The sequence below is a fragment of the Pseudopipra pipra genome, unplaced genomic scaffold (genome assembly GCF_036250125.1).
Source record: "Pseudopipra pipra isolate bDixPip1 unplaced genomic scaffold, bDixPip1.hap1 HAP1_SCAFFOLD_47, whole genome shotgun sequence".
Taxonomy (NCBI): Eukaryota; Metazoa; Chordata; class Aves; order Passeriformes; family Pipridae; genus Pseudopipra; species Pseudopipra pipra.
Genome location: NW_026990950.1, coordinates 160141 through 177266, shown reverse-complemented (window position 1 = coordinate 177266; position 17126 = coordinate 160141). Strand labels below are relative to the sequence as shown.

Genomic DNA, 17126 nt, shown 5'->3' with positions numbered 1-17126 from the left:
TAGAACAGGATAGAACAACAGCTCAGTGTGTAGAACCCGAATGCAATCTCCAGCTTTGATTACAGTCTTAAGCCAATTCAACAATATTTGTTTTAACCTTTCCTGCTCTCAGACCTGCTGCTCTGTGACTCAGTTGTCCCATGGCTCTCAGTCCACCCTACACCTGCTTTCAGTTCCTGCAAACTCATGCTCAGCTTTTCATCTTATTTTTAGTGACCTGGCCATGTTTTACACTGCTCCTCTGCCTCCTGCCTTCCTCTCTCATAGGTGATGCACATGGCAGCCCAGTCACTGAGGACTGGCCAGAAAACCACAGAATTACAGAATGGTTGGGAAGGAACCTCTGGAGATCTGCTAAAGCAGGTTCACCTGGAGCAGGTTACATAGGGTTGTGTCCAGGTTGGTTTCGAATATCTCCAGAGAAGTCCTGCCTGCTCCTCCCTGCTGAGCAGGGCTTCTCTGATACTGGAGAGAGCAGAGCTTTCAGTCATTCCACTCCTGAAGTCCCCATCTAGCTAAAGGCAAGTCCATCAGGTGGAACCACTTCCTAGACTGAGCCTTGAGGCCCTGGGTGAGATGAGACCGAAGCTCCCTGGAAGGTGCTGAGCAGGCAGGTGATATTTCCAAAATCTCTGCAGAGACAAGGAGCACAGTTTTGTTGTGTATGACTGGAGTTCACCTGCCCAGGTGAGGCCATCCCTAGACCACAGGTCAGGTCTGCAGAGAGTCCTAGAGATGAAAATCACTGTATCAATGAAAAATACTATTATTACTTGCTCTGGTGCGTAAGCAGAGAAAGCACTTGGGGTTGTAAGTGTGAACATTACCACAAATGGCTGCAAAATAAAGTTCCCTCTTCCCTTCCCCAGCTGTGTTTACTCCAGAGGGACATTGTTTGTGGAAGCTGGCAGCAGGGGATTAGCTACGCCGGAGCCCTGCTTTTGGGGATGGGGAAGGCTGGGGGCTCCTCCAGCCCTGCGCTGTCACACTGCCACCCAGCCAGGTGACATCAAACAGCCCAGGGGAGCAAACAGCCCTGAAAGCAGGGGCTGCAACCTGTGCTGGCACTGCTTAGTGAATGCAGGACATGCTACAGGCTCGCTGCTCCACTGGGGGATGTCACCAGCCTCCCTTGTCACCAGCCTTTGCCATGAGAGCAGTGATGGAATTTCTGCCCCAAAGCCAAGTAGGCACTGAGAAGACAGTAGTTTTTCAGCTTAAATCCCAAGGTCATTTGGGTATGTGCACTGCAACAGAGCCCGTGGGAAAAGCCCAGGGCTTGGCTGGGGAGGAAGGTTCATCAGCATGTTCTCTTTTATTAAGTACCACCTTTCAGGGATGCCCTGACTGCATCCATACGGTACAGACAAAGCCCATTAACCACAGCTAAGAGGCAAAAATATTCTTTAGAAAATAGTGATTGGCAGGGGAAAGTAAGTGTTAGCTGCCAAGCACCGCTCAGGGCTTCCGGGAACCTGTGGGATGGAGCAGCAGGAATAAGCAGCACGTATTCTTTGCACTAAAGTTTGTGATTTCCAGAAGGGGGAAACATTCCAAGCTACTTTGAAAGCACTGTATTTGGATAAAAGCCTCCTTTGTGGGTGTGCACAGAGGGTCTGGGCAGAAACACTGGTCCAGTGTACAAACTAGCAACTGTTTGTGAAACTGCTTCTGGGCGAGGTGAGCTCTGGCTCACGTGGACCATTTCAGTTCCACATCATAGGCTTCTTTAGCAGCCACCTGGAAAATATCTATTTTGCCTGGGTAATGATTCACAGCATCGGATATTTGAGGTCTGACTTCTGGTTCAAAGCATCCACAATAGGAGTGGCCCCAGTGTGAACAGACAGTGCTTTCTAATGTTTTTTTGTGGGCACAGCCCTGCTCAATGTGTCATGTACACTGGGAGGACAGAGGTCAATTAGAGCATTTATTTGAGATTAGAGGAAATTACAGGGTAAAAAAAATAGCATGTGGGTAATTATCTACTGGGAGGAGCGTTGATAGCAAAGGTCAGAAAGAGGCAAATGGGCCTGAACTGGCCCCATCGATTGGGAATGGTGCAGCAAGGGGTTTTTTGATTTTTTTTTTTCCTGCTTAGCAAATACACGTGTGCTGCAGACTCAGCTCTTTCCAGGAGTGTCAGCACAGTGCATTCATTGCACACAAGTGTGTTGCAGAGCCTTAGAAATACGGATTGGGCTGATTTTAATTGACCTGACCCTGATCCAAGGACCCCCCAGCTGCTGTGGCCCCTGCACTCTGTGTGCTGTGCAAACACTGGCAAGGGAAACCCTGGGCTGAAGGGAAAAACCAGCAACTTAAGGATTCATCAGGCTGAGCTTGGAGCTGGCTCACAGCGGAGCTCGCGTGTGACAAGTGGCCTTTCTTTGTGCTGTGCCCTTGGCACAGGCACAAGTCTGGAGTGAAGGGGTCCAACTATCCCGCAGAAGGGCTGGTTTTCACATGTTAAAGTGCTTATCTCACAGCAGTCCAGCCCAACACTTCTTCAGTGACATCCGACATCCATCGGAGGCCAGTACTGCTCCAAAGCCCCGTACCTATAAAATACTCCTCTGTTCCTCCAGCTATTTCCAAGGGCTCCATCATTTCCCATTACAAATTCAGGTTGGATCAGCATCCCTTCCCCCCTGCAGTGAGCCAAACTTGGCTTCTGTTCAAAGCTCCTGCAGCATTTTGAGGAGGAAGGAGGTCTTTCTCTGTAATGCTTTTTTTGAAGGGAAAAGCTGCTGCAAGCGACCTTGTGTGCCTAAAGGAGAAGGTTGGAAGGTAAGGAGACCAGCTCTGTCCCAGCAGCGCCCAGGGCCTGTCCCTGCCCATGGTCACAGGACTGACATGCAGGAAACAGGTTCTCAGCGTCCTCGACGGCCCAATAGGAATGAGGGATCGGACATTTCAATGTTAGGTGCAAAATGGAACACTTTATTAACATGGCTCCTGCCTTTTATAGGGCAGGAGCAGAACTTGCTGGAACAAGGGGAGTAACTGGGGAGGAGCAAGGGTGGAGTATGCAAACTAGGACCATCTAGGGAGAACAAGGGGAGGAGCATATCTATATAAGGAAGAAATGGCCATATAAGGTTGGTACTGCAATGCAGCACTAACTGGCCAATAGAAACACAGGGTTTGAAGGCTTAGGGAAAATAAGGGAAAATGGGGGTACAATGAAAGGGAATAATACAATAACATAGTATAATAACATAACAAAAATCCTGAAACATATTTTCTCAAAAACTGGATCCCAATATATCCCCCTTTTCTGTTTTATAGAAAAGCAAGTTTAAAGAAAACTTTCTTGAATTTATCATGGAACAAGAATTGATTCTTAAGATACAAAAAAGTATATAAAAAAATATATAAATAACTGTACTGGTTTTTGTTAACACAGAACATTAGTTATAGTTTTCTTAATGAGTCTTTGGGTTCTTCAGTGTGACAAAAGCAATCAATAAGGAAAGGAAACCAAGTTATAATAAGGGTAAGTAAGTAAAAGGGCAAATAAGCACAAGGGAGTAACAGTTTGTCTGAGATTAGCTCTTTGAGGGATTATGTTTTGGTTACAGACAACAGAGATCTAAAGAAGCAGAATTTTTCATTTAATTTACTTAATCATTACTTCTCCTTCCGATTTCAGTACTCTCTTTTTAAACTTTCTTTTCACAGTAAACCACTCTTAAAACTTTCTATTTAACGACATTCTATATTCCTTATTCTTAGTAAACCACTCTGGGAGCTTTCTATTATGTACTTTTTCTTTGTCACCTTTATATTTCACTTACAATTTGTACAGATGTTTCCCCAAATTTTCTGCTTCAGATTTTGGTGTGTAACGCTTTCTTTTTCGTTTTTATTTATCTATCCTCATTCTAATGAAAACTTTTTTTCAAACTGATATTTTTAAATGTCAAGATAATCTATTTCATAAAATACAGTCAACAGGATATTGTCAGGGTTCAGATTGTCAGGGTTCTTCCCCAGCTGTTCGTCTCTTATATTAGATGCGAAGATCAGCCCACCTTGCGGCGCGATATCCGCTGTTCAGCTGGGGCGGCTGCTGGAGTGCTGCTCTCTGAGCCACAGCACTTGAGTCCAGGTGGGCAGGCGGGTTCCTTCAATATTAAGGACCTACAATCCTGCGCCACATCTGGACGCCATTTAACGCATCCTGATTGGAGAACAGACCTCGAGTACTTTCCTCGAGATCCTTAGTCAGGGGTATTTGTCTTTTAGGGAATTTACAAAATAGATTGTCTTTTTTGTTTTTTAAATTTGAAGAACAGGTTTGAGATGAAAAAAAAAAAGAAATTTGATAAAGCGGTTTAACAAATTATCCAAAAATAAAAATGGGTCGTTTATATGTAGATAAGTGAAAGGGGAAGGAATCATGAGACAACATTATGTAACAGGGAACATTTTAACAATTGATAATAGTCAGCTGACATAACTGCCTAACTATAAATTGGTATGGTAAAATAAGGAAACTTCTTAATTCTTCCACTGAAAGCTTTTTAGAATTGGTAATGCAACATTAGGCCTATTCTTTAAATTTCAAGGATATCCTATGTTTTAGCCTTTCACAGTTTTAAACTGTGTACTTTTAAACTGTTAACTTCATCAATGAAAAACTTTTGATAACAAACAATTCAACAACTTGTGATAGCAGCATTTTCTTGCACTAGGATTACCTCAACAATCTATGGAATTTTCCTCAAATCAAGTGAAAACCATATCCTACTCCATTCACTCCTAGCGCAACGAGGACTCGAGGTCTTCGTTGGAGTTCATTCATGGCTGGGCTTCGTGAACGAAGATTTGGGAAGGCTCTATTCACATTTGTTGCAGGCGCACGGGTGGCTTATGAGGCCAATATGAGACAGACATATCCGATTGCAAAAGGCACAGCAGAAAGACTCCTTAGATGGTATCTTCTGCAAGACACGGTTCATTCTGCATTGCCTTTTCTCCCCAAGGGTGATCCTGCGTGCGTTCTCAAAGGCATCAGCAGTGGTATAGATGGTGTGTCTCCAGACCTCCCGGTTGGAGGCCAGAGTAGACCAGTTATGTTGATCAATATGGCCAAGGCTGATATGTTGTTTCAGGGAGTCCCTGTACCTTCTCTTTGGGGCTCCTCTCATGCGGCAGCCGGTGGCAAGTTCACCATAAAGCAAGATCTTAGGGATCCTTAGGTGGTCCTTCATCCTGGAGACGTGCCCTGCCCAGCACAGCTGTGTTCTCAGCAACATGGCCTCAATACTTGTGACTGCTGCTTGTTCTAGAACAGATGGATTGGTCACATAATCTGACCAGTGGATGTTTAGGATTGTACGGAGGCAGCGTTGATGGAAGCGTTCCAGGAGTCACAGGTGGTGGCGGTGGATGACCCATGATTCAGACCCGTATAAGAGAGTAGACAGCACAATGGCTCTGTAAACACTGATCTTGGTACTTTTCTTCAAGTGTTTATTTCGCCAAACTCTTTTATGAAGCTTTCCGAAGGCACTATATGCCTTTGCAAACCTGTTGTCTATCTCTCTGTCAATCTTACCATCTGAGGAGATGAGGCTACCTGGGTAATTAAACTGCTGGACTGATTTGAGCACTGATTTGCCAGTGGTGATATGGGGATGATGGAAGACTTCCTGAGGTGCCAGTTGATAGAGAACTTCTGTTTTCTTTAAGCTGACTTCCAGCCCAAAGAGCTCAGCAGCCTCAGCAAAGCAAGATGTTAAACGCTGCAGAGCAACAAGGGCAGCGGGGTCAGCATAAAGCAGCTCCTGGACAAGATGGTTTAAGGTCTTAGTGTGGACCTTCAGTCACCTTAGGTTGCAAAGGCTTCCGTCAGTACAGTATCGGATGTAGATACCGTCCTGACCATCGAGGTCTGCTGTGGCCCTTTGGAGCATCATGCTGAAAAAGACTGTGAATAGGGTTGGTGCAAGAATGCAGCCTTGTTTCACACCATTAGTTATTAGAAAGGGCTCAGAAACTGCATCGCCATATCTGACTTGGCCGTGCTGATCCTCATGGAGTGAGATGATCATTTTGAGGAACTTGGAGGGACAACCTAAATGTTCCAAAATCTGCCATAGACCTTTCCTGCTCACAGTATCGAAAGCCTTGGTGAGGTCAACAAAGGTTACATAGAGACCTTTGTTCTGTTCCCTACACTTCTCTTGCAGTTGTCTGAGAACAAACACCATGTCTGTGGTACTCCTGTTGGCTCTGAAACCACATTGGCTTTCAGGTAGAATTCCTTCTGCTATAGTGGGTATTAGTCTGTTTAAGAGTATTCTTGCCAGGAATTCGCCAGCAATGGAGAGCAGAGTAATACCACGGTAATTTGAACAGTCTGATTTAACTCCTTTCTTCTTACACAAAGTGATGATGACTGCATCTCAAAGGTCTGATGGTAGTTGGCCTAGTTCCCAACAGTGTGGGAAACTCGTGAAATTTAGCATGGAGTACAAGGCCCCCATGTTTCGAAACTTCAGGTGGAATTCCATCAACCCCAGCTGCCTTGCCAGTTTTCACTGGCCTTAAGGGTCTCTCTTAAAGTGGGGGCAGTATCCAGTTCGTACTTCACTGGTTGTTGTGTGATGGACTGAATGACTGTGTCTTGGACTACACGGTTGGTACTGAAAAGGGTCTGAAAGTGTTCAGACCATCGATTCAGAATGGAGGTTTTATCTGTAAGAAGTGTTTGACCATCAGCGCTGAGTAGAGGACTTTGAGCTTGGTATGCAGGCCCATGTGCTGTTTTCAGGGCTTCATAGAACCCTCTGTGATCACCTGTGTCTGTGCATAATTGTGATTTTTCAGTTAGACTGATCCACCACTTGCTCTGGATGTCACGGAGTTTATGTTGGCGTTTGCTGCATGTGATGCGAAAAGCTGTTTTTCTTATGTGACAGGATGGCAGTGCAAGGTGTGCTTGGTGAGCAGTTCTCTTCTTCCTCAACAATTCCTGGATCTCTTGATTGCTTTCATCAAACCAGTCCTTGTTCTTCTTGAGGGAGAACCCTAAGGATTCTTCAGAGGATTGCAGGATGCTGTTTTTAATATGGCGCCAGAGTGTTACAGGAGAGGTATCTGCAGAATCTGTGGAATGGTCATCAAGCCTAGTCTGAAGATTAGCCTGGAATTTGTTTCTCACTGTGGCTGATTGGAGATCGTTAACTTGGAGTCTCCTCCTTGGGATGCTGCCCCTTTTAGGTCTGAATTTAAGAATGAGGTTAAGTTTACAGCGCACCAGTCGATGGTCTGTTTGGCATTCTGCGCTGGGCATCACACGGGTGTGGTGGACATCGCAGACATCTCTCCGTCGCACCAAGACATAATTGATGAGGTGCCAATGTTTGGATCTGGGATGCATCCATGTTGTCTTCAGACTATTCTTCTGCTGACAGACAGTGTTAGTAATGGTGAGCTGTTGCTCCGCATAGAATTCTAGCAGGAGTCGACCATTATCGTTGCAGCTTCCAACACCATGCTTGCCTAATATTCCTTTCCAGGCTTCAAAATTCTTTCCTACTCTGGCGTTGAAATCACCAAGGATAATGATCTTATCATCTGCAGGAATCTTCTGAGTAAGGCGGTGCAGGTCAGTGTAAAATTTATCTTTTTCAGCAGGGTTAGCTTGGAGAGTTGGGGCATATATACTAAAGAGGACAATGTGCTGCTTGTTGCATAGTGGAAGGTGTAGGGAGATAATGCGGTCAGAATGACCTGTCGGCAGATTTTCGAGTTTAGGAACAATAGAGTTTTTGATCATGAAGCTGACTCCTGAGATATGCTTTTAGGTTCTGGGCTTACCTGACCAAAGGAGTGTATAACCGGCACCATGTTCTCTGAGGTTGCCTTCCTTGTGAAGGCAAACTTCACTGAGAGCAGCAATGTCGATGTTGAGACGTGACAGTTCATGGGCAATCAGAGCAGACCAGCGCTCAGGACGTCCACTATCTGCAGAATCGAGCATGGTTCTGATATTCCAACATGCTAGAGTTAATTTAGGTACACCTTTGGAGGCAGGTACATGCCTTTGTCTTTTGATCTTTGTGTGACTGCATTTGTAGAAGATGTCGATACAAGGCTTTGCAAAAGTGGGTAAAGCCTTCAAGCCTGCGCAATGGATTTTTTAGGTGAGACACAGTATACGCTGAACTGAACCCACCCTTTAATCCTAAGGTTCATCTGCCAGGGTCGAGCGAGCTTGGACGGTGACAGCAAGGTCCTCAGGACATAGGTTTCATTAGAGTATCCTTCTCTTGGATGGATGGCCTTACAGGGCTGAACGAGCTCCATCTGCCCGGGTTTGGAGTTGTCCTTCTCTTTTGTGTGTTCTGGGCTCGCCCTCTCGTCTCCCATGATGGCACAGTCTGCACCGGCGAAGCTCCCCCTGTCTTGCTCCTTTCCACACCCAAGGCCAGGCTCAAGTACCCGGGGCCGGGCCACGCCAAGCGCACACGCCCAGGGCCGAGCCGGGTATGCCGCGCCGGTGCGATGTGTTAAATCATATATAAACTGTTGTCTCATTTGAATAAAGAGGAATTGGCTGAGAACCCCCAAACTAGCCAGGTCTATGTGGTTTGTATTATATTAATATGGCATAGGTTCTGCTGGAAGAACCTGCCCCTGTGAAAGGGGTAGAAAGGGAGGGACTGACAGTCACTGGACTCCAGTGGTTGCCTCACCATCAGGGGGTTCATTCAGGGTGGAAGCAGCGGCTGAAGCTCTTCCCGCAATCGAGGCACTCGTAGGGCTTCCCTTACAGGTGGATCCGTTGGTGTTTGATCAAGGCAGAGCTGTGGGTGAAGCTCTTCCCACACTCCCCACACTTGTAGGGCCTCTCCCCGGTGTGGATACGCTGGTGGATGACAAGGTGAGAGTTCTGGTTGAAGCCCTTCCCGCAGTCGGTGCAGCGGAAGGGCCTCTCATCCGTGTGCGTCCGCTGGTGGTCGAGGAGATGTGAGCTGGTCTGAAACCTCTTCCCACATTCCCCACACGGGTATGGCCGTTCCCCAGTGTGGATACGACGGTGGATGAGGAGGTTGGAGCTGCACTTGAAGCTCTTCCCACATTCCCCACAAGTGTAGGGCCGTTCCCCAGTGTGGATGTGCTGGTGGGTGAGGAGGCTGGAGCTGTCCCTGAACCTCTTCCCACATTCCACACACGGGTAGGGCCGTTCCCCAGTGTGAATGTGCTGGTGTCGGAGCAGGCTGGAGCTCTGCGTGAAGCTCTTCCCACATTCCCCACACGTGTAGGGCCGTTCCCCAGTGTGGATATGCTGGTGGGTGAGGAGGTCAGAGCTCTTCCTGAAGCTCTTCCCACATTCCAAGCACCTGAAGGGCTTCTCCTTGCTGGGAGGCTGCTCAGGGACCACCAGGTCGGAGCTCTGGCTCAAGCTCTGGCCTCCTTCCAGGCACAGGTTGGGTCTTTCCTCCTCAGAGCACCCCAGGTTGGCTTTGGAGCCCCTCCTCCGGGGGGATCTCCAGCCCTTTTCCTCCCCGCTGCCTTCCTGTACCGTGGAGCTGTTCAAAATGGCCTCTCCCACCAGGTTCTGCTGGGGGGATTTGTCCTCTGTGCTCTCCGTCCTCAGCTCGGGGCCTGTGGCAGGAAGGAAGAAGGACAGGGAGGGGATTTGCCTCCAGCCCAGAGGGAAGGCCAAGGACATCCCCCAACTCCACCCTGGCAGGACGGCGGGGGGGTTGTCCTGCAGCTGGGGGCGATGCTCGGCTGCCAGAAGCAGCACAAGACTGGGACAAAGGGGCACTGACTTCCTTCTCACCTGCCTGGGGGGGCCGTGGCATCTTCCTCTTCCTTGCAGCCTCCTCCTCCATCCGCCCAAACTTTGGGAAGGAGAAATCCTGCTGGGGCATAAAACAAGGGCTGAGCGCGTTGGCTTGGAGGTTCCTCCTGCCCAAGTCCACCTCTAGAACTCATTGGGCACCCTGTGTCCATAAAAACCTCTAAAACACCAAGATTCAGCCCAGAAAAATCCAAACCCCTGAGATTCAGGAAAAAAAATCCCTCAGAAACAGCAAGAAGACACCTGTCCTTCCAAACTGCAAAAATTTGAGATTCAGCTAAAAAATACTCCAAAATATGAAGATTAGCTCAAAAAATCTCTCCCAGAAGTTCCCCCTCTCTGGTCTCTCCCCTCTGGGGTCGGAGGGTCTCCCCTGTCTGGGATGCTGGGGGTCCCACTTAGGGATGCTGGGAGTGTTGGGGGTCCCAAGGGTCCCTTCTCCTCTGACTCTCGCCTTTGGGTGCCGCGTTCCCAGACATTCCCCCTCTCCAGGTTCTCCACTCTGTTGTCCCAGGGATCCCAAGGATCCCCACTGTCCAGGCTTCCCTTTCTCCACGCCCTCCATTTTAGGTTCCTGGGGGTCCCGGGGCTCCTCCCTCTCCGTGCTCCCCCCTCCAGGCTGCCGGGGGTCCCCCAGCTCTGGCATCGCCCCGCTCCGCCCTCCACACTCGGCAGCTCCCGGGCTCCACACCCACCCCCAGCTCTCCCGAGGGGGCTCCAAACCCGCTGTGTCCCCCCCGCCAGCACCGGGCTGAAAATGGAGCCGGTGGGGACTGACCCAGCAACACCAACCCCCACCACGGCGGGGGACCCGCATCCCCCCGCCCACTGCCGGGGTTCTGCCCCCAACCCACCCTGGCACCCCCAAAAAACACCTCCCGCCCACCCTCAAGAGCCCCCAAGGGCACAGCCCTGCACAAGGGCCGGCTGTGCCCAAGGCAACCAAACAGCCCCACAGGTGGGGGGACACCAGAGGCTGCCCCAGGGCAACAAAAGCAAGGAGTAGAGCAGGCCCCCTGACACATGGGCAGGCTCTGGGTTCAGCCTGATGGAAATTTGGCACCAACAACACGGCCCCGACCACTGGTTCGGCACAGGGGGCCCGAGCTCCCCCCTCTCCAGGTTCTCAGGCTCTTGCAGCTCCCCCCTCTCTCCAGCCTCCCCTGCTCTCCAGGGATCAAGGCACGGGGACACAGAGGGACCACCACGGTAACCCCACTCCCACTCTCCCCCCTCCCCTTAGCCCCCTTCTCCCATCCCTTTCCCATTGGCCCCCCAAACCCCGGCTCCCCCCAGCTCCCTTTGGGGGTGACTCACCACCCCTCACGTTCCATTTGGGGGTCCCACCTGCTCTTTTCGCTTCTCTTGCCACTTTCCCATTGTGGCCGCTCCGCTCACCCGACAGTGGCAGGAAGGGCAGGGACAGGGGCGGAGCAGCAACAGCAACAGCAGGAGAACAATCGCACCCCCATCCCACGGGTGCTCAGGAAGGGGGAACTCATCCCAGATATCCTGGGGGGAGCGCAGGGGGTCGGGACATACTCAGGCTGCCAGCACAGACTTCCCTGCAAAGTCTGCAGTGAGTCAAGTTCTGGAGAGGAGATTGTGCCCCATGGATGGGATTGCAGAGGCTCCCTCAGGTCCCCAGCAGGAATCAGCAACCAGGAATAGACACAAAAGGCCCCTATGAAGATTTCAGGGGCAGTGTCCTGTAGGGAGGGGACAGTGTCACCCCACCAGGGTGGGGCTGGCAAGTGGGAGGCTGCTCCAGGGGTCTGCAAGAGGCCTCGTGCTCTGCTTGGCCCCCCCAGTGGCTGGTACCAACATTCTTGGCTGCCCCCGGCCCTGGGCAGCTCTGCTGCCACAGGCTGTGCCCTCACTGTGTCCCTGCAATGGCCCTGCCTGTCCCTCACCCGTGGCCCTGCCTGTGGCCCTGTCCCTTGGCTCTCTCTCTGCCAGCTCAGTGTGGGGCACACGGGCTGGGGGTCCCTCCCACACCCCCTGGGCAGCCGGCGTTGGTTGGGGGGATATGAGGGCTGGGCCTGCTCAGCACAGCCCCGACCTCGTGCCCAGAGCCTCTTTCCTGCCCCAGCCAAGAGCTTCCCGGCCCCCCCAGTGCTCCTCTGCTGCTGCCTCTGCTCCTGGCCCTGCCTTTGCTGCTCCCTTGGCTGTGGGAGCAGCTGCAGGGGGGGATGGCAGCAGCTTCAGCTCCAAGGCAGTTCCTGAGGGGAGCTCAGCCCAGGGGGGACAGGCAGGGACCTGATGGGGATGGACAGGGGCCCAGCAGGGACAGGCAAGGTCTGCAGGGGAAGGCACAGGGACAACTGTCCCCCCACAGTGCCAGGGCTGTCTCTGCTCCTCCTTGCAGGTTCCGTGGCCAGGCACAGTTTGTGTTCCTGGGTGCCCACCATCTCAGCACTTGGAGCCGCTCAAATCAGCGCCCGCAGCTCTGCAGCAAAGCCCCAGCTCACCTGGCACACAGGGGATGGAGACAGCACCTGCTCGGGGCTGGGCACTCACAGCTTTGTCTCTTCCCCACCATGGGGCTCTCCTTCCTCAGCAGCACCTCTGCCTTGCACTTATTCTCAGGCTCACCTCAGGGACACCTCTGGGCTCACCTCCAGGCCAGTTCTCAGGCTCATCTCAGGGCCTGGGCTCAAGGACATGAACCTGCAGAGAGGGGAGATGATGTGGAAGCTGAGGGCTGCCTGTTTGGACTGGGCTGTGAGCTTCTTTCTCCTTCTAGAACCATCCCAGAACTTATTCTACTTTTCTAACACCACACATTTGCAGACTAACTTTGTAGATATATATGGACAGACACCTCTGTCACCCCGTGCATAGAGCCTCAAGCATGTGCTGCCACAGGAATGGGAATCAGAGAATCAGCCGGGTTGGAAAAGACCTCCGAGATCATCGAGTCCAACCCTGGATCCAACCCTGCTGTGCTTCCCAGACCATGGCACTGATGCCACATCCACTCTCACCTTCAACACCTCTAGGGACGGGGACTACACCCCCTCCCTGCCCAGCCCATTCCAATGGCTGATTACTCTCTCAGGAAAGAATTCCTTCCTAATATCCAACCTAAACCTCCCCTGGCACAGCTCAAGACCCAGCCCTCTTGTCCTACTGCTGCTTCCTGGCAGAAAACCCCAATTTCACCCAGCTCCCCACTCCTGGCAGGGAGTTGCAGAGAGTCAGGAGGTCTCCCCTGAGCCTCAACACTCCCAGCTCCCTCAGCCTCTCCTCACACCACTTGTGCTCCACTCCCTTCCCCAGCCTCGCTGCTCTTCTCTGCACCTGCTCCAGCCCCTCCAGGGCCTTCCTCAACTCAGGGGCCCAGAGCTGGACACTCCAGAGCACTCCAGAGCACTCCAGGGGTGGCCTCACCAGCGCTCAGTCCAGGTCAACAATCACTTCCCTGCTCCTGCTGCCACACTCTTCCTCAGCCAGGCCAGGATCCATTGGCCCTCTTGGCCACCTGGGCACACTCTGCCTCCTCTTCAGCTTCCTGTCCATCCACACTCCCAGCTCCCTTTCTGCCTGCCTGCTCTCCAGCCACTCTGGCCCCAGCCCGGGGGGCTGCTGGGGCTTGTTGTGACCAAAGGGCAGGACCCGGCACTTGGCCTGCTTGAACCTCATCCCCTTGGAATCAGCCCATGGATCCAGCTTGGCCAGGTCCCTCTGCAGAGCCCTCCTGCCTTCCAGCACATCAACACACCCCCAGCTTGGTGTCAGCTGCAAACTTGATGATGAAATGCCTGGTTCTGCAGGAGCTGCAGATGCTCAAGGGGCAGCAGGACCAAGTCAGGGGGCTGGGGGGGCCTGGGGGGCTTTGGGGTCTGGGAGGGTCCTGGGGGAGCTGGGGAGGAGCTTTGGGGATTGGGGATACAAACCAGGACAGACCAGGACAGACCAGTACAGACCAGTACCTCCTCACTGCTCCCCAGATCTCTCCTGGAGCTGGGCCACGTTGCCGTGGGACACCTGAGCCCCCCAGTGCCCTCCCAGTACAGCCCAGTGCCTCCAATACAGCCCACTGTGTTCCTGTCCCAGAGTGCTGGGTGATCCCTCTTTGGGAGGGAGTTGGAAGGGATTTGAGGGGGGGAGCTGGAGGAGATTCGGGGGGGGGGTCTTGGGGGGATTGGATGGGGATTAGGAGGATTTTGGGTGCATTTAGGGGAGTTAAAAGGGGTTTTGGGGGATCAAAAGGATCTGTGGGAGGAGGGGATTAAAGGGAAAATGAGGGCTAAGCGACATTTGGGGGGGGTTAAAGGGGCCTGAGGGGGAAGAGGATGAGCTCCACCATGAGCAGCTGAGTCCTAAGACCCCCCTGGTGTTCCCAAGACCCTCTTGGTGTCCCCAGTTCCCCCCTTGACACCCCGAGACCCCCCTGGTGTCTCTAATGTCCCCAGGGCCTCCCCATGGCCCTAATTTCCCCCTTGATGCCCCCAATTCCACTGTCTCCAAACGCCTCCCCACTGTTCCCACTGTCCCCAAACCCCATCCCTGATGTCCCCAACCCTCCATCTCACCCCAGGAGCCCCCCTGGACCCTCTGACACCAAAATGCCCCCCCCAGCTCACAGAAAGGCCAAGGGCATCTGGGGACATGCTGGGGACAGTTGGGGAGCTTTGCAGGGCACTGGGGGATTACTGGAGGATACTGGGACACACTGAGGGGAACCAGGGGCACTGGGAGGGACTGGGGAGTTACTGGGGATTACCAGGACACACGGGGGGACACTGGGAGGTTACTGGGCCATACTGGGGGTTAGCGGGTGCTCACTGGAGGATCACCTGGACACACTGGGTAGTCACTGAGGGGGTTACTGGGCCGTACTGAGGGTCACTGGGAGGTCACTCGGCTATACTGGGGGCACTGGGATCCCCTGACCCGGATGTGGTACATCTCCCCCCCAGACTTTGGGGGGGGCACCCCCAGGACCCCTTCCCTGGGGGTTGGGAGGTCCCCTGAACCCCACTGCTGGGCTTTAGGGAACCTCCGGGCCCCCCTCCCTGTGGGGTCTCTGTGTGCTGAGTGTTGGGGGTCTCTGGGGTCCGGGGGGTATAAGGATCCCCCTTCCCTGGGGTCGGTCCGCCGGGCCGGCAGGGGCTCTGTGGCAGGACGGGTAATGGCGGACCGCGCGGGGCCTCATGGGAGTTGCAGTTCTCTCATGAGTACTCCGCCCGCGCGCCTGCGCAGTGCAGCCAAGGCGGTGGCACAGCCTCCCCCCTCGCCCCCCCTGCGCGTTCCAGGCTCGCGGTCTGACCCTCGGGAACGCCCGAACCCCCCGGCTAAACCCTCCCGAGCCCTCCAGCCTTTCCACCCACAGCCGCGCTCCCCGCAGCCCTCGAGGGGATCCCCAGAGCCCCGCTCTCCCGCAGGTCCCGCCAGCTCTCACACGAACCGCAGGCCTCGCCGCCGCCATCACTTCCCGGCAGCCAACACGGCGCTCTGCGCGCGCAATGCCTTTCCTGACCCTCGCCGCAGCCAATCAGCGCGCGGCCGCGCCCTCCGCCCGCCCACCCGCCGCGCCGCGCGGAGCACCATGGGAGTTGCAGTCTTTGCGGGGCGTCATAGCGGCCCTTTGCTTTTGAGCGGACTGAGGTTTCTACCAGAAAGGGCCAGTCCCCTTTCACAGGGGCAGCTTCTGCCAACAGAATCCTTCCTGGGGAGCTGTGTGGAAATTCCTGCCTTGGCTGGGGACCCCCCAAGGTCACTCCTGGAGGCTGAGAGCAGAGATCTCCCCATGAGCATTGGTCTGGGGGAGTTCCATCCATCTCTAATTAAGAATTATTGCTTTTGTGCCAGCTTTAGTAGAATTGCTTCAACAATTGCAGTGGGGTAGAACACTGTCCTATCTTATCCCATACTACTGGTAGTTTTAGTGTTTCTATTGTGCAGTAAATAATTCTGATGAAGATCCTTTGATCATTTGTAACCCTAAATAATTTCTATCAATAGATCTGTTTTGCCATCATTAAAACCTGGGGGACAAAAGTGCTTCAGTCACATCTCTGTAATTCCTCTAAATTGAAGCTGTTGGCATAACCCAAGGCTGAGATCAGATCCAGCAGTCCCCAGCACCCCACAGTAAGTTGGGAGCTCAGTGGGGCCACTCTCCTTTGCCAGCCCCCTGTGCCTGAAGACCCCCATGGGACCGTCGGACCCGCCAGACCACCCCCCCTTTCCACCCTTCTCCATGTTCCTCCCACTTTTCCATTGCCACTTCAATCCCAAATTTCCCCCCCGAGCAGTTTTAGGGTCCCAACCCCCACATTTTGCCCCCTCTCTTATGGGTGATGAAGGAGAAAATGAGGCTGCACACACAGAGTTCCATTGCGGGACTTGTCCGCCCATCTTTCTGGTGTCCCCCTTTCACTGGGGTTCCTTTGGAAACAGCGCCTGGGCTTTGTCTTTTAGTCCACTGGAATTCCCAGCATGGCCCCAAAGCAGTGCCCTGATCCCACACATTCCCCTCCCCTCATGTGCTGGCTGTGTTCAGCCACCAGAGGAAAACACAGGCTGCCATGCAGACCCTTCCAAGTGGTTTCCACTTTGGCAAACAGCACTCTCTTGATGGAAAACACCAGTCAAGGCCAAAACACTCCTTGTTGATCCTGATTAACTGAGTGCAGCTGATGCTGCCTTAACTTGTTCCCACAAAAATTCTCAGGGTTCCTTTGGTTCCGGGAGGCCCCACATGCCATAACAGCCCCTTGATTCCATGAACTTCCACAGTCTCCAAAGGTTCCTTTAGTTCCATGAGGCCCTGCAGTCCCAAAATGCCCTTTGGATTCTCAGAGATTTCCCATTGTCCCAGGGTCCCTTGTGCTTCAGAAGGATTTGCAGTGGGACAGTGGCCCCTTGGTTCCGTGAGCTCTGCAGTGTTCCAGGAATCCTTGGGTTTCAGGAGAGCCTGCAGTTTCACAAGGACCACTTGAATCCAGGAGGTTCTGCAGGGTCACAATGGCCCCTGGATTCTGTGAGGTTCAGAAATATCTCAGGGTTCCCTTGGTTCCAGGAGGACACACATGTCACCAGGAACCCTTGGTTCCCAGAGGTTCGACAGTGTCCCAGAATTCCTTTGATTTCATGAGGCCCTGGATTGTCCCAATGGACTCCTGATTCCATCAGCCCCCTCAATGTCACAATGGTCCCTTGGTTCCAGGAGTTTCTGCAGTGTCCCAGGGTTCCTTTTGTTCCATGGGGACCTGCAGTGTCACAATGGGCCCTGAATTCCAGGAGTTTTCCCAGGGTGACAGTGCTGCCTTGATTCCATGAGACTGCAGTG

At 52.8% G+C, this 17126-nt stretch overlaps 1 protein-coding gene across 4 annotated transcripts; it reads right to left on the bottom strand.

Annotated features, from left to right (window-relative positions):
- Nucleotides 1–2922: 2922 nt before the first annotated feature.
- On the bottom strand, nt 2923–15320 carry LOC135408430 (gastrula zinc finger protein XlCGF8.2DB-like). 4 transcript variants are annotated; one of them, XM_064643582.1, is made up of 4 exons: nt 15240–15320; nt 12298–12496; nt 9806–9884; nt 2923–9624 (listed from the first exon to the last, which is right to left on the bottom strand). In XM_064643582.1, exon 4 carries the CDS (start codon nt 7790–7792, stop codon nt 6524–6526), a length of 1269 nt encoding a protein of 422 aa, XP_064499652.1. In that variant the 5' UTR covers nt 7793–9624; nt 9806–9884; nt 12298–12496; nt 15240–15320; the 3' UTR covers nt 2923–6523. The 4 variants fall into 4 exon arrangements, with proteins under 4 accessions (XP_064499652.1, XP_064499651.1, XP_064499655.1 ...); XM_064643581.1 differs by lacking the exon at nt 15240–15320 and having other exon boundaries at nt 12298–13196; XM_064643585.1 differs by lacking the exon at nt 15240–15320 and having other exon boundaries at nt 12298–13195.
- Between the last annotated feature and the right edge of the window lie 1806 nt (nt 15321–17126).

Bases quoted from the DNA above. Each gene is read 5' to 3' on its own strand.
- LOC135408430 (XM_064643582.1), bottom strand. From the start codon at position 7,792: ATGATCAAAAACTCTATTGTTCCTAAACTCGAAAATCTGCCGACAGGT.